This window comes from Podarcis pityusensis, assembly GCF_964106645.2.
Source record: "Podarcis pityusensis genome assembly, chromosome: 11".
Classification (NCBI taxonomy): Eukaryota; Metazoa; Chordata; class Lepidosauria; order Squamata; family Lacertidae; genus Podarcis; species Podarcis pityusensis.
Window position 1 is genome coordinate 26,951,511 of NC_138036.1, and position 26,371 is coordinate 26,977,881.

Here is a 26,371-nt window from a genome sequence, read left to right on the forward strand (position 1 = left end):
ATTTTCAAAAATTGTGTTATGTGATCCTACTGCAACTGGGATAGAGCGGGGTTTTTCCCCAGAGAATTTCTTTGGCAGAATTAATCCATCAGTTGGAATTTTCACATAACCGTTATTCATTATACTTTGCAGCAAATGGCAGAGTGGCAGTATAAAAAAAATATTATCCTGTAAATAGTCTCACCTGCTAGAATTACATAGCCCCCTGAAGACATTTTATTCTTTGCTTTAAAAGGTTTTCACTGTTTAAGTGAATGCTTTCACTTGTTGGTACAGCAATGCAGCAATTAGATTATGATTTGAATTTAGCTTTTTCTATAGCTGTAGAATGAATAACAGGTGAAATAATAAAAACTTTATAAGGCACCTACTGTTCTGGATTTCTGTAAGCTAGTGTTTAGTGTGTATATTTATAGTATTTTACAGCAGTGTATTGCTTTTTTAACTTCGTAATCACACCAACATGATTTAAATGTTCAAGCCTCGTCTTTTGCTCCAGGTCTAATTTAAGTATTTACCACTTCCCCCAGCCTGACAAAATACTTCTCCTTAGGTGGTCTAGCTTCAGTACAGTTACATAAAGCTGTGGGAAATCACATCAAAATATGAAAGGAGTAAGTTAAAGTCTTCATAGAAAAAGTGTAACCTTGCTGTTAAATGTATAGTTTCTGAGGAAATAAAAAATGGAGGCACGTGATTTCATGCATAAAATCAATTTGTGTTCGAGCAATGCTTCTTCTCAAAAGAACCACCCCAAAGCAAGAAGGCATGCTTGGGAGGATGCCATGGGTTAAACCCACCCTAGTTTAATTCACTCTTTCTCATGCTTGCCCTCAGCATTGGAGAAGGTAGACGAGTAGGGAGAAGAGCACTGATCCCCTAAGAGTATAGCAGATTTTAAAGATAAGAGCCCTAGAGCACTTTTCCTGCCTTCTCCTGACTTAGAACTTAAGCTCCTCTGTCCATACTCAGTCGCTAGATTCTTCCATGATGGATATTTGTTGAAGGATGGTTTGCGCCACAAACTAGGCCTAAAATGAAAGACCTGTGCTCCTTCACGCTCTTCCCCTTATCATCACTTTTAACTGTTTGCCCCTGTTTCTATCTTTTTAAGCATGTATGATACAAAGGTAAAGGGACCCCTGACCATTAGGTCCACTTGTGACCAACTCTGGGGTTGTGGTGCTCATCTCGCTTTATTGGCCGAGGGAGCCGGCATACAGCTTCCGAGTCATGTGGCCAGCATGACTAAGCCGCTTCTGGCGAACCAGAGCAGCGCACGGAAACGCTGTTTACCTTCCCGCTGGAGCGGTACCTATTTATCTACTTGCACTTTGACGCGCTTTCGAACTGCTAGGTTGGCAGGAGCAGGGACCGAGCAACGGGAGCTCACCCCGTTGCGGGGATTCGAACCGCCGACCTTCTGATCAGCAAGTCCTAGGCTCTGTGGTTTAACCCACAGCGCCACCCGCATCCATGTATGATATAATCACCTTTTAATTGCTAGTCATTATCCCATACCTGTTTTAAGTCTTATGTGTTCAGTTTATCCGTATGTTTTATCTTATACTGGTCTGTGACCGAAATAAAGTTTGATACTGATATTTAAGCTCCTCTGTAAAAAATATGTGTATGAAATAGGGATTCAGTAATTTGCGAGGGGTGGGGTGGAAGTGCACCAAACAGAGAGCAGGGGTGACTTGGCCATTAAGGATGAGCACTTATTAGGGGGACTTCCCATAGAATCATAGAGTTGGAAGGGACCCCGAGGATCATCTAGTCCAACCCCCTGCAATGCAGGAATATGCAGCTGTCCCATATGGGAATCGAACCTGCAACCTTGGCATTATCAACACCATTCTCCAACCAACTGAACTATCCATTCTAGCAACCCCTGGACTGGAATGCGGAAGCATTGTTCACCTGGTTTCCCAATGCAGAGGTCGCTGCTGGTAACTGAGAGAGGCAAGATGGTGGGGAGGGTGGCATGGTGTGGGGGCTGTCAGCCTGATGCCCCCACCTCTCTGCCCACATCATACTTATTTCCACAACAGCGTGCCCCTCTCAGTTACTGGCAGAGACCTCCTCAGTGAGAAGCCAGGCAAGCAATGTTGCTCCACCTTGCTCTGTCCTGCCAGACTGGACTTGATTTCCAATGTAGAGGCAGTACTACAAGAAGTAGCGCACTGGAAACTAGTTTTCAGTACGTGCACTGAAGCTGTTAGTGCTCACCTACTATCTATATTACGAAAAGAGGGGTGTTCGTGTAGGAGCTTCCCCTTGGAGCCAAATAGATTCTTTTCTGGGTTGGCGTACCTCCTTGGAGTTCTAGTTTGAAGTCCGTTTTGTCAGGTCTTCCATTTTAATTTTTGTTCTGTGCCAGCACACTTGTTTCTGAAACATTTCCCACTAGAACCTGAGCTTACCGTAGTTAGAGCCTTCAATGAGAATGGGAGTAATTACGTTAATTTCATGTTTGAATTTTTTTCTTCCTCCGTAGGTGAAGTATGTGTGCAGAACTCCACCGCAAAAAGTTTAAGAAAAGTGAACATTTTCCAGCAAGTACATCAGAAGGAGGTGCAGCAAGGAGTAATTTTCAGCCCACCTTGAAAAATTGTGCCCATAAGTGCCAAGCTGACCTGAAAAGGAACTAGCTGGGAGTCTATACATAGATAAAAGTCCACTCTTCTGAAATTTCACTGATTAAATGTAAAAGACGCACATACGGCCTCAGCTGTACAGCCACAGATTCTGGTGCTTCTTATGTGTTTGTGTTACAGTCCTTCTAACTGACACGTTACTTCCCCTGTTTATAACTTCTTTCGCTGTATATACAATAAAACCGAGTAGCACTGTGTTGCTGTTATTCGCTAAAATAATTGAATGTTAAGACCTTTGCCAAAATGAGTGCAGAAGGATACCAGTACAGAGCTTTATACGATTACAAAAAAGAACGAGAGGAAGACATTGACTTGCACCTGGGAGATATTTTAACTGTGAATAAAGGTACTTTAGTGGCCCTTGGATTCAATGACGGGGAAGAAGAGAAACCTGAGGAAATCGGTTGGCTGAATGGTTATAACGAAACTACTGGAGAAAGGGGGGACTTCCCAGGAACTTACGTAGAATATATCGGAAGAAAAAAGATTTGTCCCCCAACTCCAAAGCCTCGTCCTGTTCGACCTCTTCCTGTGGCACCAAGTCCAGCAAGAGTAGGAACAGACAATGATCAACCAGGTTAGTAACGACTCTCCCCCACCCCTAATCATTGTGGTTCAATGTCCAAACCTTTATTCTATGGAATATTAAGTGAATACTGCAAACGGTAAGTCATTGAAATTGGTCAGAACACTGGTAGCTTTATTTTATTATTATTCGTATTTTTCTAAACCGTGTTCACTTTGTAACAACTGCATTTTCCTATTTGGGCTAGAAAAGAGTTCGTGCTTTCCTTGCATTTTGATTGCCCTTGTGCAGCATGACCATAAAATAGCAAAAACCATAATGGTTTTGGGAAGTACTTCAGCATACTTGCCTTCAGACTGTGTTCCAGAGAACCCTGTGGTACTTCAGTAAGAATGTTGGTAACGGCAAACGAGTTTTCTTTAAAGATACATTTTCCATTACTACCGAATTTCCTCTGTAAAATTTTACCCTTTTGAGTCTCAGGGCATGTTGTCAAGTCAGCTAGGGTGAGATCTGGCTAGTACTCTTCAGTGCTGTGCTCTTGAAAATCTACAGAATCCTCTGCAAAAAGTAGGGGTTCTCTTCAAGACAAGTGTCCTAAATGTAACCCCCCCCCCAAAAAAAACTGTTGCTCTAACACATAGGACAGGGAAATTCTAAGGTAATAAACATTTCAGTTTAGAGCAGCTGTCACCAACATGGTGCCCTCCAGATACTGAACTATAGTTCCCATCACCCAAGATTATTGGCTGCACTGCCTGAGGCTGATGAGAGTCTGGCAATATGTATGATCTGCATACATGAATTATAACTTTTTCAATAACACCTGGGTAGTAGTAACCACACATATCACTGAAACTATTACTCGCGGGTATAAATGGAAATGAAATATCACTGCTACTGTTAGGTTGTAGTCATGTGCCAGTTCTGCTAATATAGCTTAATATTTAAGAAAACGTACACTAACTTTATTCAGATAAATACATGGTTTTTAAATGTAATAGGGGCCAGCCCTGCCATCATGCAGAATGAGGCAACTGTCTCAGGTGGCAGATGCTGCTGCAGCGGCCCATGGCTGCTTCTCCAGATTCCTCCAGTCCTTCCACTGCCCCCTCCCAAATGTGGCCTGCTGCCTCAGATGCAGTGAACAATGCCATCTTACCACTAGTGTTAATGTAAGCTTCAACTGCTGGCCCAGCTGGTTTTTGCTTGAGGGAAACACCATTTTGTCCTTTGCTTCAGACAGCAAAATGCCTTGGTCTGGGCCTAAATGTATTTTTGCTGTCCTCTGAGGCATACTGGTATTGAAAGCCAGGCCAATCAACTTTTTTTGTAAGAAATATATACATGTAAGAGAAGGAGGTTGGGAAGGAGATGGTTTTCACAAATTCTTTCACCTCCCCAAAGTCTATGCCCCCCATATTTGCTCCAGAGAGTTGGGAGGACCCTCTGGAACAGCATGGGTGATGGTTTGGTGCTTTCAGGGGGCATGGGAATCCCTGGAAATTGCCTCGCTCTCATTTTCTCCTGATGGAAGGTTCCAATGGATCAGAGAGTCTTCCATCATTAGAGAGATGCCACTTGGATGCAACACTTAGTCTTGGTGACTTCTAGTTCTTCGTGTTCTCTCTTCAAGCTCTCGTGTGTGTGTGACAACAGAAGTAACTTACTAGGAAATCATTTTTGTTACTTTAAATGAATTCACGTAACGGGAATCTTTATCGTTTTGTTTGTTGAGTAACAGCGTTTGTCATCTTCACCTTTCATGGACCCCTGAATCCCGCCTGCCCACCAAAATCCCAAAGTAGTACAGAATGGTAAAATGTTAAAGCTTGATTCAGAAAAGTAGTTGCTGATGGGAAGGTGGCAAAGTGGAGTGGAATTGAATTGCAAGAGGTGGCTCTGGCTACATGTATCTGTGTATATCCATCTCCTTTGACGTTGCCTGGGGAGCAGGATGTGCATAAATGAATTTCCCTCTGAGGTTCTGTTGTGCCCCCAAAGTAGAAGAGAAAGTGGAAACATGTAACATGGTATTATCTGCTGTCTTTCTTACACATGGCAAATGTAAGCATCTTGCATGTTTAATAGAGCTGCTTTAGAACAACAGAGGGAATAATTCACAACTGTGTCAGTGTTCCACAAAGTAGTGACAATATGGCGGCCTACAGCTTTATGTTGAAAACATAATCTCCCCTTACATATTACATATTAAGAAATGCCTTTGGATCCTATGGTGTAGGGGAAAATATTTGGTGCTTAAATACCAGCACTGGTGCCTTCCCTCTTCTGGAGTCAGTGTAAATTATTAAAAGTGGAAATTCTGTTCCCAGGATAATGAAATGGTTAATCTTTTATATAGTCCAGATGAATGTGGGCAGCAAACCAACAGGAACCTTCCCAGGATAATAAACCATTGTTCTGCACATTAGAGTGCATTTTGACTATAAGGAGACTTGATGTAAAGCTTGCTTGACTGTATTTGGTCAAGTTCATATTTTCCAGGCTTAATTTTTTCATACTGCTCCATCAGTAGGAGAGGGAGCACATGAGGAGTGATGTTTCTTACTGTACTACTTGGAGTCAAATTGAAAATGAAAACATAGTTGTATGGTTTACAGATTAGGCCTCTGTTGTGGTTTCTCACTGATATATTCACCATGGTACCTTCCCCCCAAACTATTTTTAACATGTGTTCCCATAAACAAAACAAGCTTTATTTGGGGTTTCTGCTTTTGTTTATCAGACTTAGTAACTTGATACTTGGAACACTTCTCTTTCCTTAATCAGACAAGTGTTTTGTCTTTGTGAGCATACATATCTTGAAATCAACAGATGTGATTGAAATTTGTGCACTGTGTTTGAGGAAGGCTGAGCTTTAATTAGCTAACAGAAATGTTTTCTTTTTCAAATTTAATTTTCTATACGAACCTAGGATTTAAAATATATACGTAATGCTAACAAAAGCAATTTAATGTATAACATAACATAGACAACATAACATAGAAACTCTTAAGGGGTTATGGAAGACAAATAATACCGGTAATTGTTTTCAACAGTTTTGTCTCAGCCTTTTGCAGTTAAAGTAACAGTTTTGTAGCACCCTAATGACTTAACAAATTAGTAACTGGCTTACCCATTCCAGGATCTTTGTTATCTTCAGCACTGTTTTGCTTTGTGAATGGTTCTACATACGGGTACATTTAAGCTTTTAACATAAGTATCAGTCTGCACTTTGCCCTTCATGTTCCTTTGCTTACAATCCTTTCCCTTTGCATGTATATAGCAATTTAGGATAACATTTCACCCATCTGATGAAGTGGACCTTGCTTACCAAAAGCATGTGACATAAGAAATACATTAATCTTTCAGATGCCACAAAACACTTTTTTTATATAATAACAGTGGTTAGCCTTACTGCAGAAAAATTTAATTCCTCTTTCTAACCCCCCCCCCCCCGTTATTAAAATAAAAATTAGTTATTGGCAATTCCAGTGATTATCTGAGGGTAGGACCTCTGTGTACTCATGTAAGTATATCTTGACAGTAAGGGCCAATTTAACATTATCTTAATGATGGGTGCTACTGCTTCCCCATGTTTAGAACTCTTTCTGTTATTGTCATATCTAGAAAGAGGAATTATGTGATATGGGGAAACCATGTGGTTATGTCAAACACCAGTATCATTTCTTCCAGGGATGCTGGTCTTGGAAGAAACCACATTACTCGCCCACATGGTGTGGTTTCTCTTTTCAGATTGGAGCCATAAGGAATTTAGCCAACAGGAACCGGCTGTCACACTGCTCTGGTAACCAAATAGCCATAACTTATGGGTGAAATTCAGGAACATTCCCTTGAAATTTTGTAGACAGTGCTGTTTATACTTGGTCATTACTGGGGGGGGGGAGAATTGGGGTGATTGGAGAAGTATGGATGGTCTTCAACTAAGTTTTGCTCAGAGGAGGCCCTTTGAAATTAATGGACCTAACTTAATCCTGTTGGTTTCAATGCATCCATTCTGAGCAAATTTTTGTTGAATACCTCCCAAAGTATGTTTCCCTTTCCAGTGTGCCCCCCCACCCCCCGGTTTATTCTACTCCACTAACATTTGTGTGAGTATCAGTGCTGGTATAATCATATGGTTGCAAGATGGAGGGCACTTCTATTACTCCTCTTGCCAAAATAATAATAATCTGTATAACCTTTAAGACGTTTATTGGTTATTCTTTGTGTTTACACACACACACACACACACACACACACACACACACAAAATCACTTTTGGGTATGGTGGTTGCCCTACCAATTAATATTAGAAATATATTTTCAAAGGTAAAAAGTTTCCAAAATAACCTTGCGGGGTGGGGGGAGAGACATAGCGGTGAAGTTGAGGACATATCTTTGTGAGTTTCACCTCTCCATTTGACAACATTCGACAAAGCTGAACAGCATGGTCTTTATGTATATTCTGTCTTTTGTTGGGAATTGCACAGAGAGGGAAATGCAATTATGAGCACCCTGCAGAATAATTCAGATAATCCCTAGGGACATCTTCCTCAAGGGAGAGAAGCAACTTGTACAAATAAACAATATCAGGAGTCTTTACTGATAGTAAAATATTGAAAATTGACAGTTCAACGCTGTGAAACAGCATCCTATTCTACAGCCTATTTGTGTTTCTTTTAAGAGGCATTGCAATCTACTGGTCTGATTCCCCAGCAAAGCAAGTGGGGTTGGTTGTTTACTCCTGAAATAAAGCTTCTGAAAAGATAAGTGACAATATCTCATCTTGGAAAAATCTCTACTGCTGTTTTCCAGACCCAGAAATAAGATGTTTCAAAAGTTTATTGCATTATTTACAAAGATGTGAAATAATATATAAAGTCTCTTCAATATTTGTACAGATACTTCTGTGGGAGGCAGTTTTCTAAAGCCAGGATAGTGGGGAATTCTTGGTTTCCCCAAACGTGTTGGTATATCCATGAAATATATTCCAAAGCCAGGTGCTTTTAAAACCTGTGACATTTACAAGTAACATCCTGCCCTAACTCACATTTCAATATGTATCTTGATCCCTGTACTCTAAAATAGCAATCAAACAAAGTAGCTGAGAAGTTGGTATCCCATCATGGACTTGTACATCATGGACTTGCGCATGTGCAGGAAATCCAAGAATGGGATATATCTACATGTTTGCTCACAGAGATAATAGTTCTCTTCAGGTGTTCTAAATACCTGTGTAGGAGGCACAAAGATGTACATGTTGGCTCCACCCCTTCACCCCGCGCCTTCCCACGTTGAGCAGGAAGATCTGAAGTGGGATAATAAGCCCATTCAACACTATAAATGCAGGAATGTCAGGATGGAGGGACGTGGGGCTGACTTCCTGAACCCTGCAGCCTCTGTATAGTTAGACACTGTTAATCCCTAAAGAGGGCTAATGTATGCATGCTAACAATTCTGAACTCCGCAATGAAGAGGGGTGTGTGAATGCATGTGTGTATGTGTACATACACACAAATATATATGGCTGTTTTATTCCTAAGGAGAAGAAGAAAAGGGGAAGGAATTATTACAATGTTGTTGTTGTTGTTGTTGTTGTTGTTGTTGTTGTTGTTGTTGTTATACCCTGCCCATCTGATTGGGTTGCCCCAGCCACTCTGGGTGGCTTCTAGCACACACAAAAAGACAGTAAAACTTCACACATTAATAGGCTTCCCTATACAGGGTTGCCTTCAGATGACTTCTAAAGGTTCTATAGTTACTCATCTCCTTGACATCTGATGGGAGGGCTGTTCCACAGGGTGGGTGGGTCCTTCTAGCTAGGGATGATGAGAGTTTTAGTCCAAAAACAGATAAGAGACCCAAGTTTGGGGAACTCTGATATAGATGGACATGGTAATACACTTTCTGAACAACCTTTACATTAATACCGTTGAAAAATGCATTGACATTTTAATATGCCTCCTGAAATGTCTACCTGTTTAAGAAGTTTCTGTTCACTAGTTGTTGTTTTTAAGGGCTAAATGGCTGATTTATCAAAGGACTTCTAGGTAGCTTTTAATCTTAAGTAATATACACACAAAAGGGATGGGATTATCAGTTTGCTTGGCATATTTTTGGTGTTACATTTGAACAACTGATTTATTTATTTATTTATTTATTTTTAAAAGGCTAAAGCACTCCCCCCTCAATGCCACAGAGCTTCTCTTACTGCTGTTTGACTCCATCTGCTGGTAAATACTCATAATCCCAAAAATATTTCACACAAGTAATTGATTGATTGAAAGTAACAAAATGGAATCCAGTCTTCGTGTGTGTGTCCCCAAGACAGACATCTTATTTAAATATAATCTAATCTAATGTGCATTGCTGACACAGTCTATAGGTTTAGCAGTCTTTCACTTGGGGTTTACTTATATAAAGGAAGACTTGTTTTTTTTTGCAAAACGTGGTCATTTGCAGCTGCTAATTTCTTGCCAAGAAATGATTAATTCTGTACCACCACGCCCCCTTAAATCTTTTCTTAATGCCATTTACAGATACACAGTTTCTTGTGAAAGAACGCAGATGTCTGCAGCGCAGCTGGCCATAAAACTTTCTGCATGTGTATCTTGCTTAAAATCTTGTGTCCATGATGAATTACCATGAAATCAGTCTGAAGGCTGAAATCTGAGGAATTACCTTATTTTAATAGCCTGGAATGAAAAGGGCATTTGTGTTGCACTTTAAGTATTTAGCAGTGGTTATGGCTTATGCATTCTGTGGCATTATACTGACAGTACTGAAGGAGTGGTTGGGTTTGCTTTATTAAATCCAGCCAGCTTTTAATTTTTATTTCAAAACAGAAAGATTCAAATGCCATGTCCTAATTCTTTAAATTCTCATCCTGTCCTGTAGCAAAGATAGTGCACTATATAACAATGCATAAAATCAAATAAAACACAACATATTTTAATTTTATTTTTTTTAAAAAACTTATGTTGACTAAACCCTGACCCCAGAAGCCAGCCCAGACAAAGGTCTTACAGTGCTTCTAAAAAATATGCTTAGTTTTTTTGGCTTGCGTCCAAGGGGAGGGGAATTCCGCAGCTGTGACAGAGACCAAGAGCTCTTCTGTCTGTGCCTTTTTGTTGTCTGAACGGATCCAGTGAATGGAGTTTCCAGCAAACTTTCTGATGCCCTGAATAGATTGGAGTTGGTTAGCATGTTTGTTTGACTTGCATTTATTTAGCAAACAAAACTTTAAAAGCAAAGTGCAACATTGGGATTTAATACGCTGCATACATATCACAGGTTTTTTCCCCTAAGAAGTATTTGAATTGAACTGTGTGGTTGATTGCTGAAAAGTCAGTAAACCACACCTGCACTGCAGTATATGTCTACTCAGAAATAAGTCCCATTGACCTTACACTCAGCAGCACATGTTAATAGAACGACAGCCTTAGTGTTGACTAAATGCTTCGTTCAAAGCTTTACTGGGAAATTATTCTTTTCTGAATGCTTGTAAATATTTTAACACACAGCTCAAGAAACTGGCTAAGGAAAGGAATGAAGGGACCAAAAACTTGTTAGGCCAATTTTAGCATGCTTAGAAATCAGTGTGTTTAGCTTTGTTGTACAGTGGTACCTTGGTTCTCGAACGGCTTAGTTGTCAAACAAATCGGCTCCCGAATGCCGCAAACCTGGAAGTAAGTGTTCCGGTTTGCAAACGTTTTTTGGAAGCTGAATGTTCGACACGGCTTCCGCTTGAGTTCAGGAAGCTCCTGCAGCCAATCAGAAGCTACACCTTGGTTTTTGAACGGTTTCAGGAGTCGAACAGATTCCTGGAACAGATTAACTTTGAGAACCAAGGTACCACCATATATGCATATAGGAATGACTCACTTGAAAGTTCAGGAGCTGTGTAATTTGACTAGTATTGCATAGTATAGTATCCTTTCATTGTGTTACTAATCAATTTTCTGGCATACGCATTTTAGAAATGGAAAAATTTCCACGGAAAAATATAGTAGTGGAAAAATTTCCACCCCATCGCTGAATGTATTACATACAAATATTAGGAGGCTAGTCATGGCTGATCTTAGAATGAAATGGAATGAGGAATAGAGGAGGAGCCAAGCTTAGATAAGCCTAAGGGGTTTAGAAATTTGTAGTAAAATTTAGCTGTGTTTTACACAGGGATGTGACTTTGGTGTGGCTCACTTGAAGTTATAATGTGGCTTAAGGAGCCAAGGTAGACATTACAGTGGTACCTCGGGTTACATACGCTTCAGGTTACATATGCTTCAAGTTACAGACTCCGCTAACCCAGAAATAGTGCTTCAGGTTAAGAACTTTGCTTCAGGATGAGAACAGAAATTGTACTCTGGCGGCGCGGCAGCAGCAGGAGGCCCCATTAGCTAAAGTGGTGCTTCAGGTTAAGAACAGTTTCAGGTTAAGAACGGACCTCCGGAACGAATTAAGTACTTAACCCAAGGTACCACTGTATATGGGAATGTGAGCTTTCCTTCACAATGCAAAGGCAGGAAATCCTTCATCATCCCAATACAGGGGGCAGCATTTACAGAGAAGAATAAGCAGGTGGATGGGAACTGACCCCTTCAACTTGCTGATCTTCTGCTGATAGTCCCTCCGCTGCACTCGCTATTATCTGTGGGGCTGTAACTGCATTTCTCAGGATAAAACCCAGAGTGGGCCCTAAGACAGTTCTTGAATCTGAGTCTCCCAGCTGCAAACCCCACAATGCTGCTTTCTCAAAGTGCAAGTCACTGGAGGCAAAAGTAATCACTGCCGCAGTGAGTACAGAAGCTCACACAGCTGCTTGCCTGCTAAACTGAACATCATAGGACATCTCATGATGAATGGTGAGCAGGTGAACGACACAGTTTGCAATTGCTTTCTGTTACAAGCAGAGATTTAGTCATAATTGCCCTGCACTGTAAATGCAGCAAAACCCAACTCATTATCTTGCATCTGTGGCTCATGTAATTCGTAGTCAAAACTGGTCTCTCTTTTTTACTTGCATGCCTTGCTGTAACGGTTAGTAGTGAGAACAGTACTGAGGGGTCTAGCAGTCTGATTAAACTTGCTGGAGCAAGGGGAAGACTCTTCGCTGACCAGCAGCAAGAGACATAGAATTGGACTCCCCAAGTGAATGAATGACTGCTCTTCCTTTGTGTAAGAAAGCAGGGTGCTGATTACTACAGCTCAGAGCTATCCCCATACATGTGCTTTTGTCTTTTGTTGAAAGAGAAACTGATACTCAGAGAAGCGGGGCTTGCATCCTGGTCTCAACTGTGAGCGAGCAATGACAACATGTGAATTCCAGACAGGGCCAGGAATGGATTAAGAGCTTCCTGTCAGTGTTGCGTATCAGGCTGTAAATCTTCAGTTTTAAACAGTCACTTGAATACTTAATCTTAGCAGTCCTTGCAACAACAAAAATCCAACAAGGCAGGCCAATATTATTCTTCCACATACTACAGATGAGAAGAGATGCTTAGACTTGAGAAACTGTATTGAAGGCCACTTACCAAGTTTGTGGCTGAGCTAATATTTAAACTGGGGTCTGCTCATGCTTTTAACCCAACACTGAAGCAGACGGCAAAGAGATATTTCTAGACATTATGGCTGTGCAGCTTCATATCAACTTCAGCCTAAGCACATTCAAAGTGGTGCATCGTGAGACAAAAGTTCCTGATTGCACATAGATGCTGATGGTGTCCAAGTTGGTTGAAATTGTTCATGAGATCCTTGGTTCATAGCAAAAAGCTCACTGACAGCATCTGCTGATTGTGAAGAAAACCGATTGTGTGTGTGTGAGAGAGAAAAGAATGAAGGGATGGATGTGGACCATCACCTATGAAGGAAGGCTTGAGAAGTTCCAGCTGCTGAGTTTAGGGGGCAAAAGAAGAAGAAGATAACTCATCATTATGAAAAGTGTGGCGAGAATTATGAGAGAGAGAAAATACTCTCTCTCCAAACACTAGAACAGAAGAGTGATACAGTGGAATTGATCAGTCACAAATTCAGGACAAATAAAAGTAAGCTAAACTTCCCTCAATAATTATGGAATTTATTGCCACAGAATGCCACAGCAAACATGACTACATGTCTTTTTTTAAAGGGGGGGGGCCTAATCTTTGCTTTATAAATTATGATTACTTCTACTCTTGAGAGAGAGAAGCTTCAGAAATGGTTGCTGTTTGATTTTAAGCTTTTGAACATGGACTATAGAACAGATTTAGAGTTCTTGCCAATTCAAATCCAGTCGGCTGTTCCAAATCCGGAATAATTTAGCTGATAATTAGCCTGCATAAGCATTTTTATGAAAAGCATTATTGAGGGCTTTTCCTAGCATAATCCAGTTCTGAGACTTGACCTCTCTGTGGGCTTCAGAGTCTTGCTTGTTAGTGGGAGAAAGTGTTGAGGAATGCATATTCAGTCATACAATGGTACATAACAAGAGCTACTTGTTTTTAAATCAGATATCTAGATTTTAAAGGACCTCAGTTCATCCAGGAAGGGGCCTCCTCAAGTGCACTGATGCTGCAAAGTGATGGTAAAAAAAGAAAGGAAAAAACAAGCTTTTAAAAAAACCACCCTTAACTGCCACCAGTTCTGTATTTTTGCAGTTTCCTCTCTGGGATATATTTTTGTGCTGATGCTAACAAAAATCTTTACTATTAATTATTTGTGGTCCAGAAATGAATTCTAATGGGGCATAATAATTTTGGGGCCTCTACCCAGTGAGATGGTAATAGCTACAACACATGCCATGGGCTTTTTAAGACCCCTTGTTGTTAATAAACTGACAGTTGTCCTCACTAATTTCTCAAAAGCACTTTCCAGTGAATGCACCCTTGATTTTAAATGGTTACAGACTGGTTTGACCACTCCAGACAGCTTTCAGCAAATAAGGCTGTTTGCTGGTCAGAATTGTGTCTGCACTGCGGGCTACTTTGAGAGAGAAGGCATGATCTTGTGCCTAACAATCAGGTGGAGGTCACTTCAGGGGATGTCTCAGTCAGCACTATGTAAGTGTGCAATTGCTAGGAACCCACAGTGTGTATTGCTGGCATCACTGGAGAATCCTAGGTGGTTGACAACTATATGCTTGCATAGTGCTGACTGAGACACTCAGGGTCCCATCATCACTTCTCAGCGGTTACTGGCACGCTCTCCTTACTGCCTCCACCCTGACTGCCTCTTGGCAGCTCCCAGATTTGTAAATAGCCACTTTTCTATTTGCCTCTGGTGATGAAGAATTGCCTCCAGGCGTCTGGGCAGGGAAGATTTTGCAATTTAGGAGAGATGGCATTCCCCCCCCCTCTTTTTATGGAGTGGGAGACAAGTTCATAACTTTTGTGAGCTTGGCCATAATGAAGGTTCCTTCATAAGCTGTTTGTTAAAGTTAAATGCCCACCATTTGAATGACTGAAGTAAAAAAAAAAAGACCCAAATTGATAGTGTAAATATCTATGATGTTTGAGCATTCTTGCCAACATACGTTGCTGCAACTCTCCCCACAAGCACCAGAGGGGGAAGGCAGTTATAGGCTGGTCTAGGGTTTTCTCCAGATGTTTCCTCCAAAACTCACAACTAGAGTTTTTTTTTATATATTTAGGTAAGAGAAGGAACCAATTAACTTTTTTTTTTAGTTTGTGTTATTTGCCTGATGTTCAGCATTTCTCATTGACTGTTTGTATCAGGACAGAATAAAAGCACATGTTGCCCCTTTTAATCTGCAAGGTTGAATTATCTTTTTTGTAAATAGCTACCACTAAAATGCTTTAAAAACAACATTTTAATATTTTTTTTGCTAAGGTTGTGTTTAACTTTCTTTTTGTTCTCAAATATTCCATATTTGTTCAGAGTAAGACAGGAAAGAGCAAGCTGTCATCTTCCTCCTACCAAGGTCGTCAGCCAAATCCCTCATTAACGTGAGTGAAAATAGGATCAGACCAACGAAGATTATCCGGGATTGCCTGTTTAACCTGGGAATCTTGTCTGAGAAAGTACTGTGGGGTTGCACTATAGCCATAAGAACAGCCTTCAGGATCAGGCCAATGGCCCATTCAGTCCAACACCTGTTCTCACAGTGGCCAACCAGATAGCTGTAGGAAACCAGGGAGTAGAATATCGGCACAAGAAACACCCCCCTCCACCTCCACCTTCCTGATTTCTAGCAACTAGTATTTGGAAGTATTGCTGCCTCCAACAGTGGACAAAGAGCATAGCCATCATGGCTAGTAGCCATTGAAAGCGCTCTTCTCCATGAATTTGCTTAAAGCCATCCAACTTGGCAGTCATCACTGCTTCCTGGGAGAACACATTCCCGAGTTTGACTATGTGGTGCACGAAGAAATACTTTGTTTTATCTAAAACAAAAGTTTATCCCAAACCTTTGGGAGATTCCATCTAAGAACACTGTTAGAATGCAGTAGGTGTTAGAATTCCTGCTCCATGATTGCAGTCATGGGATTTTTGTCTATCACATGACGGTGTACGTTTTGACTCCACAGAGTGGGAAGTGATGGAGACAGGATGTTTGTGTTACTGTGTTCCGTGAAGTGGGACTATTGTCCTTTTTTTTTTTTTTTGCTGTCTGATGCTAGAGAGAAAGGGAGCCATGTTGCAGTGCTCCGTGTGTGTTTGTATGTAAATAAAGTAGATTAGCCAAAATGCTGAGTTGCTGAGGTCTGTTATGCAAGCTGTGAAGACTCTGTGGATCCCTAAGTGTGCCGGTGTCTGTTGGCATTGGTCTCTGTGATGTTCGGGCTGAAGAAAGCTTTTAAAGCTCCCGAATGAACGACCAGGAGGGAGAGAACATGCCAGTCGGGCATGTGTCTCTACCAGGGTCCTACTCGAATGTAGGATGAGCTCCTGACCGTAGGATCACAACTTGTACACATTTAACTCGCGCGAAAGCAGCTTTATGCGCTTGGCAGCTTCCAGAGCATGAGTAGAGAAATGTCACGTGAAATCACCTCTGAATGATTGAAGACTTGGACAGACACCGAAGGCACCAGCACCTAAGAAAGCACAAGCCAAATATTTCTTGGGAGGGAGTTCTATAATTTGGGTGCTATCATGGAAGAGGTCCCTCTCTCCAGAAGCTACTTGCTTAGACAAGAGCACCAAGAAATTGGTGAGCAGGTTTCTATGGGTGAAAGCAGCCCTTTAAATACTAGGACATGTAGGACTTTAAAGGCCCAGACCAGTAAATAAATGCATATATAAAGACAGTAAATGTGCATTTGCAGATGCCTATACAGTATTATACTGGTACATGTAGCAAGGAGCTGGAATGGATTATATCCCCTCTTAACCTGTGAAGAACTTGAGGGACTGTTTTATATTTTTCTCACTGCACATTTACTGTGGAAGAACTCTTCTAAAGTTGGAACAGCTTGTTTCTTCAGTATGGGAAATTTCTTCCACAGAAACAGCAAATTAAGGTTTTATTTATTTATTTCACTATTTTGGTTTCTAAGGGAAGAAGAGACAAAGCAACAAATCAGTTCTTAACAGTAAGAAACCGCCCAAGACATTTTGCTGCCTGAGGTGAAGCACAAAGTAATGCCTCACCTCCATCCCACATTCTGAACCCAAGTGGACTGGCAATTGAATCTCATTTTAGCACTGGTGAAGGGTAACATCTTCCACTGCACCAGAGTTAGGGGCCCCAGAACAGACCGTGTGGCAACAGAGGGGAACAACAGCTGGGGAGCTCATGGAGGAACAGTTGCCTCCCTCTGTCTACTCTACCATCCCCTACTGACGTCATCTGTTGCCTTTTTTGATAGAAGTCTTATTTCTCTTTGGATTCCTGTCTATGTACAGGTTCTGTACAAGGTTCTCTACTTTGACTTTTCTATCTCTTTCTCTCTCTGCTAAATCATGAAACTTAAAAAAAGTGAAGAGGGGAAGGAACGAAGAGGAGAAGGAAGAGTGGTAAATGAGAGATTGATGGAACATATGTGTGCTTTTTGAGTACCTAAGGGTTGTGAATGTACATTTATATAACAGCTAATATTGAGGAAACCATTTGTGTCGGGGTGAGTAAACCTCTGACAGATTACATGCAAGCACTTGCGCATGTGTTTCATTATTTGATTGCCTTAGGAGACTGCTGTTTAAGTTGGCAGATCAACTTATTAAAAGCAAAGCTTGTCTGCTGGCAAGATTACAGCATACTGGGGGTGGGGGAGGGCAGAGAGCCCAAATGTTGAGGTAGGGTGTGTTTATAGTGTAAGGAAACTATAATGTTACTGGAGGAAAGTAGGATTAAATGTGGTTCCAATTTATTGTACTGGGCTCAAGATTATATTCCTTCACGATTTGGGCATATGTGATATGTGTGTGTGTGTGTGTGTGTGTGTGTGTGTGTGTGGCTTTTTTAAAAAAACAAAACAAAACACGTTTAAGTCAAATATGTTGAGAAGATCTGGAATACCTTTCTCTTCAAACTTTTAGAAAGCACAGGCATTTTGTTCTCGATGTTTCTTAAGTATTTGAGCAGCTTTGAAAATAAAGAATGCTGATAGTAACAGAATAGCTAGATTTGCTGGTCTCACTATCCAGTTATCATGCAGTGCAAAGCTGCTGCTGGTGTTGTTGCTGTTAAATTTGTATACTACCCTATACCCATAGATCTCAGGGAGGTTCTCAGAATAATCAGGGCAATTCACAACATTATGGGTCCCCCTTCCTGCCTTTTGGTTTCAAGCTATGCTTTTATCATGTGTTTGGATGCTGCTATGATAGGTTTGAATATATGTGCATACAGGGTAACTGGAAAACAAAATACGATAAACCAGATAGCCTACATAATATTTGTCCTAATTCAGATGCCACCTATATGGGACCAAAGATGATATGTGTTTAAGCATATGCTTAGTTTGGCCGTGACAGCACATTTGACCCAGTTCCGTGCTGCAGTCCCATTGTGGTCACTCCGTAGCAGGGAAACTGATGACTAAAATGCACAAGTGAGTTTTCTGTTGCTTTATGGCAGCAGGGGGCAATCTGTGCACATTGCCTAATTTGAAAAGCTCTCTGAAAGTGACCAGTTAAGGCACAATCTAACTGCCCTTTAATGGTAGCCCATTGAGTGGGGGGAAAGAGGATCCTGTCTCTATCCATTGTTGGCATCTGCCCTACAGCAAGTGACTCCCAGCACTAGCTCAGAGACCACCACCATTATCAGAGCACATTCAGTGTGTTCAGGTTATTTTGTGTGGGTCTCTGATGACAGCACTGCTTGCACAAGACGAACTGTAAACCCTTTCCTACAGATAATTAAGATAGCTATTTACACAGTATGCCTGTTATGCTAGAGAGATAGAAAGCAGTACCAGGGCATCCAGTATAAGGGAAGTGACTGGCTGAAATCCTAGATGCCCTTACCTGAGAGTAAGTCCCATGAACTCAGTGGATCTTACTTATGCGTAGACATGGAGAGGCCTGCAATGTTAAGTATCTTTAAAAAAGCATGCGGGTAACGGGGGGGGGGGGAATGTGGTGGACAAGAAAATAAGATCCACTCCCCGAGGGTTACTTCTCTTTCTGCAGCAATGCAATATGAGGCGCAATAGATTAATTGCCACATCAGCGCAATTTTAAGCAGCTTTAATTGGTGCATATGTTTGTACATTGCTGTAAGATTCAAGGGAAAGGCTAATTAGGGTACAACTTGTTCTAACTGCCTGTGTGGATTCAGTGTAATAAAAAATCGTGTGCAAAGTACATGCTCAGGTGCTGTGGGCAGTGTGGCCTTCAGTTATTTTAGGAATAAGTGCACTGGCCTATTAGAAGAAAAGGTTACTAGACCTAGTTTAGACACAGCACTCTCTCTCTCTCTCTCTCTCTCTCTCTCACACACACACACACACACACCCCATTTCCTGTTTACCAGAATTCAAATACGTAGATCTTAAGTTCTCCGTACAAGTAGGGCTGCTTTATGTAATGAAAAAGTCCTCATTGAGCATTCTGCCCTAAACATCTCCTGTCTGTATTGCATGGGCTTCCTTGTGGGTCTGGCATAGTGCCATATTGTATGATGCTGTGTAAACAGAACATGCAAGGGACTGTTTGCTGATACTAGAAATCTTGGGATTGTTAAATACTGGCAGCTTTAGTTTTTGTGTTAGAAAAGAGATGAGCTTTCCTACTGGCAGAATTTTGAAATTCCAGATAGTTAGGTGTTCACAGACGGGCAAGGGGTGGTTTTCTTGATATAACTGCAAGCAAGAAACCTGCATTAAATCAATTATATGAATTAGTCCCTGTCCCCTGTTGGTAACCTAAGCCCCTCCAAATGGTGGTGAGCTACAGCTGCCCTCAGTCCTAGCCAGCTGTGGCTAGTGCTCAGAAATGATAGCAGTTGTAGTTCAGCAACATATTGAGGACCACTGTTTCTCCACCCTGCTTATGTGATTTCAATCATTTCGATGTAAACAAAGCTGTCCTTTTAAAAAATGAAACCAGACTGAAAATAGCTCACTATAAAATGATTGCCAAAACTTGTCATAGGTATCTTAACAGATGACAAATGAATTTGCAGAGCAGTGTGAAATGTCACGGTGTTAACTCCTGTTACGAGTGACAGCTTGTTGTCAGAGTGCCAATATGAAATAAAACCAGACATTGTCACAAATACATACAGCATATGCTTATGTGCATGGTTGGTGACCTACCCAATTTTCTGTGTGGAATAAATTCTTCATTATGTCATTAAATTAGGCACACACACAACATTTCATCTTCTAAATATGAGGTGCTAATTTGGAAGAAAGGTATTTGCTTCATCTCCCTTGTATGAGAAATAAAATAGGGAGCTAAATGGCTTAATAGTACAAACAAAATGGATACACAGTAGGAACCCAAGAACAAATGCGTACATTGACAATAAATGTTTACAGTCAAGTTTCCTCAATGTTTTCTGATAATCTGAAGCTACCATTATGAATCTTGCCTCTTTTTGCTTGAATGGGTGATAAGACTTCAACTCTTCATATAGAAGCCCACTTTGGACAATATAAGTGGTAATGAGCCAATCTGTTAAAGAATACTATATAAAATAAATCGATTAAAATCCATTTCTGTTCCCCTACTCACATGATTAGTCAAAACCTGTTTAATTTCTGGACAAAAAAAGGTAAAGGTAAAGGTACCCCTGCCCGTACGGGCCAGTCTTGCCAGACTCTAGGGTTGTGCGCTCATCTCACTCTATAGGCCGGGAGCCAGCGCTGTCCGCAGACACTTCCAGGTCACGTGGCCAGCATGACAAGCTGCATCTGGCGAGCCAGCGCAGCACACGGAACGCCATTTACCTTCCCACTGGTAAGCGGTCCCTATTTATCTACTTGCACCCGGGGGTGCTTTCGAACTGCTAGGTTGGCAGGCGCTGGGACCGAACGACGGGAGCGCACCCCGCCGCGGGGATTCGAACCGCCGACCATGCGATCGGCAAGTCCTAGGCGCTGAGGTTTTACCCACAGCGCCGCCCGCGTCCCGTTTACAATGTAGTAAAAGGTAAAGGTAAAATACAAAATAATGTAACACTTCAGGGATAAATGCAATGCTCTCATGGAACTGCACAGATTAGAAAAAAAGGCATGGATTACTTTTTAATAAAAAAAAGTTAAAGCATCAGTTTTAGCCTATAATTAAGGAATAACTAGAGACTTAAAAGAGATCTCTGCAGCATAATGCTGCTTATAGCATAATGGCCTGCTGTTGTGCAGGAGACTGATCTAAGGTTTTTGTGGAAAATACTGACACCCTGAGGTGAAGAGTAACTTCAAAGCAATCGCATAGTTATAAGATCACTTAACTCTTACATTACATTACATTACATTGTTTCCAGTAGATTTTGCTGCTCTGCATTTCCTCCCCTTAATGGTATCCCTTCTAAGCATTTTGAGAACTTTGGCCCTGTAACTGGTGCTGACCATCTCTAATGAACTTAGGAACATACAGTAGAAAGATGCCTTATACCGAGTCAAACCCATTTGCTCATCTAGCTCAGGGCTTCAGCCAGGAGTCCTTCCAGCCATACAATGAGATACCTGGAGTTAAACATGGGAACTTCTGCAGGCAAAGTGTTGTGGGGGTGGGTGGGTTATTGTTAATGTTGTTGTTAATTGCTCTCTAGGCACTGAAAATTCTTTCTTCTTTTGGCAAAGATTTACCAACATTACATGGTACTTGTTCCATTTTTAACACAATGCAATACAGTGGTACCTCTAGTTAAGAACTTAATTCGTTCCGGAGGTCTGTTCTTAACCTGAAACTATTCTTAACCTGAGGTACCACTTTAACTAATAGGGCCTCCCGCTGCCACAGCGCCACCACCACATGATTTCTGTTCTCATCCTGGGGCAAAGTTCTTAACCCGAGGTACTAATTCTGGGTTAGCGGAGTCTGTAACCTGAAGCGTCTGTAACCCAAGGTACCACTGTACAGGTCACGGCAAGGTTGGCCTTTGCAGGGTTCAGGCAAAATATCTTTTGCATGTCTCACTTGGGTACCAAACTGGCAAGATACTACATATTTTACTAGCCAAAAGTAACCCCAGTCAATCTCTTAGGCTACACCTCAGGGAAGATAACACTTTTGGAGAGAACATGTAGGACTGTAGTTCTAAATGCCAGTTATAAATGAAATAAGTAAATGAATTATGCTACAGTGACCACTTACACATCACCCCAAAAAAGAGGACAAAAGACAAGAGTATCTGCTTTGCTTGCAGAAAATTGCAGGCCATCTCCAGGTAGGACAAGAATGTCCTCAAACTGAAACCCTGCAAAGCCACTGCCAGTCAGTGTACAATGCTATATGGAGCCACAGACCCCTGTGGTCCTTCCTATAAGCATTGGTGCCAATTTTAAAATTAGGACTATAATTTAAATAGAAAGCCAATGCTTCTCGACATTGGGAGGGGGGAGAGGGAACCCTGTGTCCAGGTGGCTGCTCAGACTACTGTCCATGCAATAATTTCCATGCCCCTGTTTTAGGGTTATTTGTCTTGAAACCGGACTAGGTCAAAGCAGAGGACTCCTTCAAAAAGAAGACTGCCCTTTGTAAAGCAGGACTAACAGACAGTCTACATTAGGTACTGCTAGGGCCATCAGGCTAAAAGAGCGTGAGAGAGATAAAGCAGTTAGGGGATATTGTCCATATCCTGCTTTGTTTTTAGTGTAATTAGAAAATGCATTTCTATAGCTGCTGTTCAACAAGGAAAAATAATGCCAGTGTGTATTATTATTATTATTATTATTATTACTTCTGCAGCATACTATTGCTTTACACGGTGTTTTTCTACAGTAGCACAAGCAAAAAGAAGATAGTTCCCAGCTCTAAGGGTCTTGCAAGCTAAACTGTTACTCCAGTGCCACTAAAGTTTTGTCGCCACCTTGAACTAACAGTTCTACACTGAACATGGCATTTCTAAACAGAAGGCAGGTTGAAAAAGGTGTTGTGGCTTTTATAAAATAGTGTGTGCTTCAAAAGCAGCCCGTAGAGGGGAGTAGAATATAACAGGACGATTTAACTACAGGCATTTTTTTTTAAAGAGTTCCAGTTGGAGCCAACTAAAAACATCTGCTGTCTTATTTATAGTTCCCAGTTCCAAGAAGTATATTCTGTGGCAGATGAAAAAGTGGATGACAGCTCATAATTCATAAAGTTACCAAAGCCTAATCTGATAGAACATAATGTACAAACTCCTCCCTCCCACACAGACAATATCGCTTCCTTTTAACACGAGATAGCATGGCTTTGCTACATATTAAATTGAGCGCTGACATACAATTTACAGCCCTTGTTATAATAATTAAACTTTAATAAAGAAGCACCATTAGGCCTATTATTGCAAAATGTTGGCTCAGAGCCAGCAATTTGGGGAGATGTATCTTGTTAGTGTGATTCTAAGCCAGTTTTGTTTTGTTGCTAAATCTAGTTAACTTCCCCCTCAGAATCTATTTTTGTTTCGTATTATAGGAACCCCTTGCGTTGTTGTGCTGAGGATTGCTTTTCTTTTTTCTTTAACAAGGGAGAGGGGAGAGGAAGACATTTTCTAGCATATCATTTTTTATTTTGTTAAAAATACTGGTAAATGAGAGCTTTCTGGGTAGTGGGCTGGGATTGAATTAGCCTGTTCTAAGAGTGTATGTCCAACTTAGTTTATAATCAAGTTTTTGGATGAAGGCTTTGGTAAGTTGTTGGTAAGCAGTATTTCCCCATGCAAGCTTTTCCCTAAAGTTTCAAAGCAGCATTTTCTTTTAGAGGGTATGGAGGTGCTCACAGATGGCGTATACACCTTATTAAAGCAGCTTAAAATGATATAATGTGCGAAATATAAATGCATCATTTTTACAAATATAAATATTTACATTATGTTGCTCAGAAAGCAATTCTTTGGAACAGGTGCCATCCAAATGAACAGTTGTTGCACCACTGCGCACACCCAACCCTCCTATCCCACTAGACCAGAGCTTTCCAAACTTTTCATGCTGCTGACACACTTTTTAGACATGCATCATTTTGCAACACAGTAATTCAGTTTTACTAGAAACCGGAGATTAAACTAACCCACTTCCAGCCGCAGGAGCAGTGCGGGGGGTGGGGGTGGGCGGCATTCGCGCGACACACCTACACACTACAGCCAACACACTAATGCAGGCTTCCTCAACCTTTGCCCCTCCAGATGTTTTGAGACTACAATTCCCATCATCCCTGACCACTGGTCCTGCTAGCTAGGGATCATGGGAGTTGTAGGCCAAAAACATCTGGAGGGCCGAGGTTGAGGAAGCCTGCACTAATGTGTCATGACATACTGTTTGGAAAGCTCTGCACTAGGCCTTGGAAAAATCAAAATATGGGGGAGAGTTCTTGAACATTTGGGGGACAGGGCAGAAGTGGTCTGGAATCCAGGTGGGGGTGACTGTATTACTTACTAATTGTTTTTTGAGGTCTTCTGTGGTCACCCCATGGCGGGGCAACCATCTTGTTTTCATACACTGTGCTGCTAACAACACAACATCACACTACACTAGTGCACCCCACAGTAGCAGTTGGGCTGCCGTTGTTCTGTCGCTAAACTGTGGCTTCGTTTTAAAGTTAAAAAAGATAAGAGAATACCAACACCAATCCTTGTGAAAAGGAAGGAAGAGAAATTCATTGGTCCATGTTTTAATTTTCCACCCCAGGAGTGAAATGTGGATTAAAATGCAGCGGTCATTCAGATTACACAGTTCTCAGAATTTCGTGGTGCTATTTCTGCTCAAAATATTTGCACAAAATGCATACTTCACAGAATTAAAAATGCAATAGTATGTATTTAAGGGGAAATGCAGTGAAAAGCATATGAAACATACATTTTAGCAGAAAGTGTGTATAATTTGAGTGCATTTTTTAAAAACTAAAAATAAAGCATGGCAAGGATTTAATCTGTGATTGAGTACATTTGAAACTCACACTGAGCATAAATAAAGGGATCCAGCCACCTACATACATAGCTCAGTTGGTGAAGCATGAAAGTCTTAATCCCGGGGTCCTGAGTTCGAGCCCTACATTGGACAGAAGATTCCTGCATTGCAGGGGTTTGGAAAATATGGCCATTGTGGTCCTTTCCAACTCTACAACTCTGTGATTCTATGATCTCCGCCTCATAAAATACCAACAGAGCAATTCAGACTGTGACCAGGCAACAGCAGGCCACGCTGGGTGACAGCCACCATTGTATCCACAGCCCCATCCATTATGCTGGTGTTGGAAGTTGAAGGAGGCAGGCAGAAATGTGCTGTGAGCTATGCCAGCTTGCAACTGCTGTAGCCATTAGGCCTTCATTGGACCCGGGGCTGAGAAAATCTAGGAGAAAAGAAAAGGTAAAATTAATCAGGTTTTGATTTTAACTGTAATGTTAGTCCATAGTCTCCTGGATACCTTCTAGTAAATGAGGTGTGTCCCCTTTCCCCCCCCCCCCCAGCTTTTTCAATAGTGTATCTTATTACATTTTAAAGGGCAGGTTAGGTTATAATTTTGGTTCTATCCACTTTCATGCTTCCTCTAGCAGTAATGAAAGGTTTGGCTCAGAGGCTTGCCGAGCCAATCTTCCAGCTTTAACTTTCCATAGGTCTTTGCCAGGTAATAACTCTGAAAATCTCTTTTTACTGAGAACTCCTGCAAAAAGTGCAGCTGTGTGCTGGTTTCGTCTTGCAGCTCATAGCTATGTTGGCAGTGCTCGGTTGCAAGGTATGTGTCGTCCGCTCACACACGTTGCTGTTGCTAAATGCTGTTCAGGCATGTCTCTATTAACAAGAGGGGGAGAGCTTTTGGATTGGAGGGAATCTCAGCTTCTGTTTCATCTGATTGGTTATGGCCGGTGGCAAGGTAAAAATAGAAGGAGTGGAAAATCCAGCATTTCTCGCATGTCATCAGAAGCCTCCTTTTAACCTGGGATAAATGCCTAATGACCAGGGAAGAAGGCTCTTTTAAGACAATCCCCCGGCAAGTTTTAAACACCGGGGGCAGCGGGCTTCAAAATAAAACCCAAAGGGCGCACTTGGTCTTAACGTGAACGTTAAAATGATTACTTTAAGTGAAAAATTGATACTGGATTGTAGCAAAGGGATCTGCAAAGTTGCCCAGATTCTTAAGAGTGGACTTGGCTCTCCAAACCTTTGTGCTGTGAAGCACACATCAAAGCAGAAGATAGTTTTGAAGTCAGGTACAGATTGCAGGCTGCTTGTCAAGTTTCGTTATTTCTCTGTGTCCATTGAAAAATTATGTGTTGAGAGGGGTGGGGTGGGGGTGGTGGGGACTTGTTTCTTGCCATAATCCTTTTGATACATGTTCAGTCCTCTGCTCTGTTACCACTAATCCATATTCAGAGCTTGTTTTGGCAATGGTAGCTGGAATACTTGCTTCCATTCCGTTTTGTTGCTGTAGCATGTCAGCTTTCTTTAAAAAAAAAAAAAATTAAAGTACCACGAACAAACCTGGCTTCCTTCTGTGTAAATCTTGTAAAATGGTACTTAGTTCTAAGAATGTTGTAAAGTGTTTAGTTTGGCAGACAACTGTTTCCTGAGGTCTTTTTTTAAAAAAACAAAAAACAAAAAAAAACACACCCTAAATGACTGTAATTTTCGGTTTTGTGCCAAAGGTGGAAAGT

The 26,371-nt window shown here is 41.3% G+C and overlaps 1 protein-coding gene across 2 annotated transcripts in view; it reads left to right on the forward strand.

The window, feature by feature from the left end:
- PIK3R1 (phosphoinositide-3-kinase regulatory subunit 1) overlaps window positions 1-26,371 on the forward strand; it is a 62,442-nt gene that overhangs the window by 7,487 nt on the left and 28,584 nt on the right. Inside the window, exon 2 of one of the 2 annotated variants that reach the window (XM_080973799.1) lies at window positions 2,501-3,237. In XM_080973799.1, the coding sequence (XP_080829925.1) occupies window positions 2,904-3,237 (334 nt within the window). In that variant the 5' untranslated portion in view covers window positions 2,501-2,903. Of the gene's footprint in view, window positions 1-2,500; window positions 3,238-25,652; window positions 25,928-26,371 lie in introns of those variants that run through there. The other variant, XM_080973800.1, reaches the window with a different exon arrangement.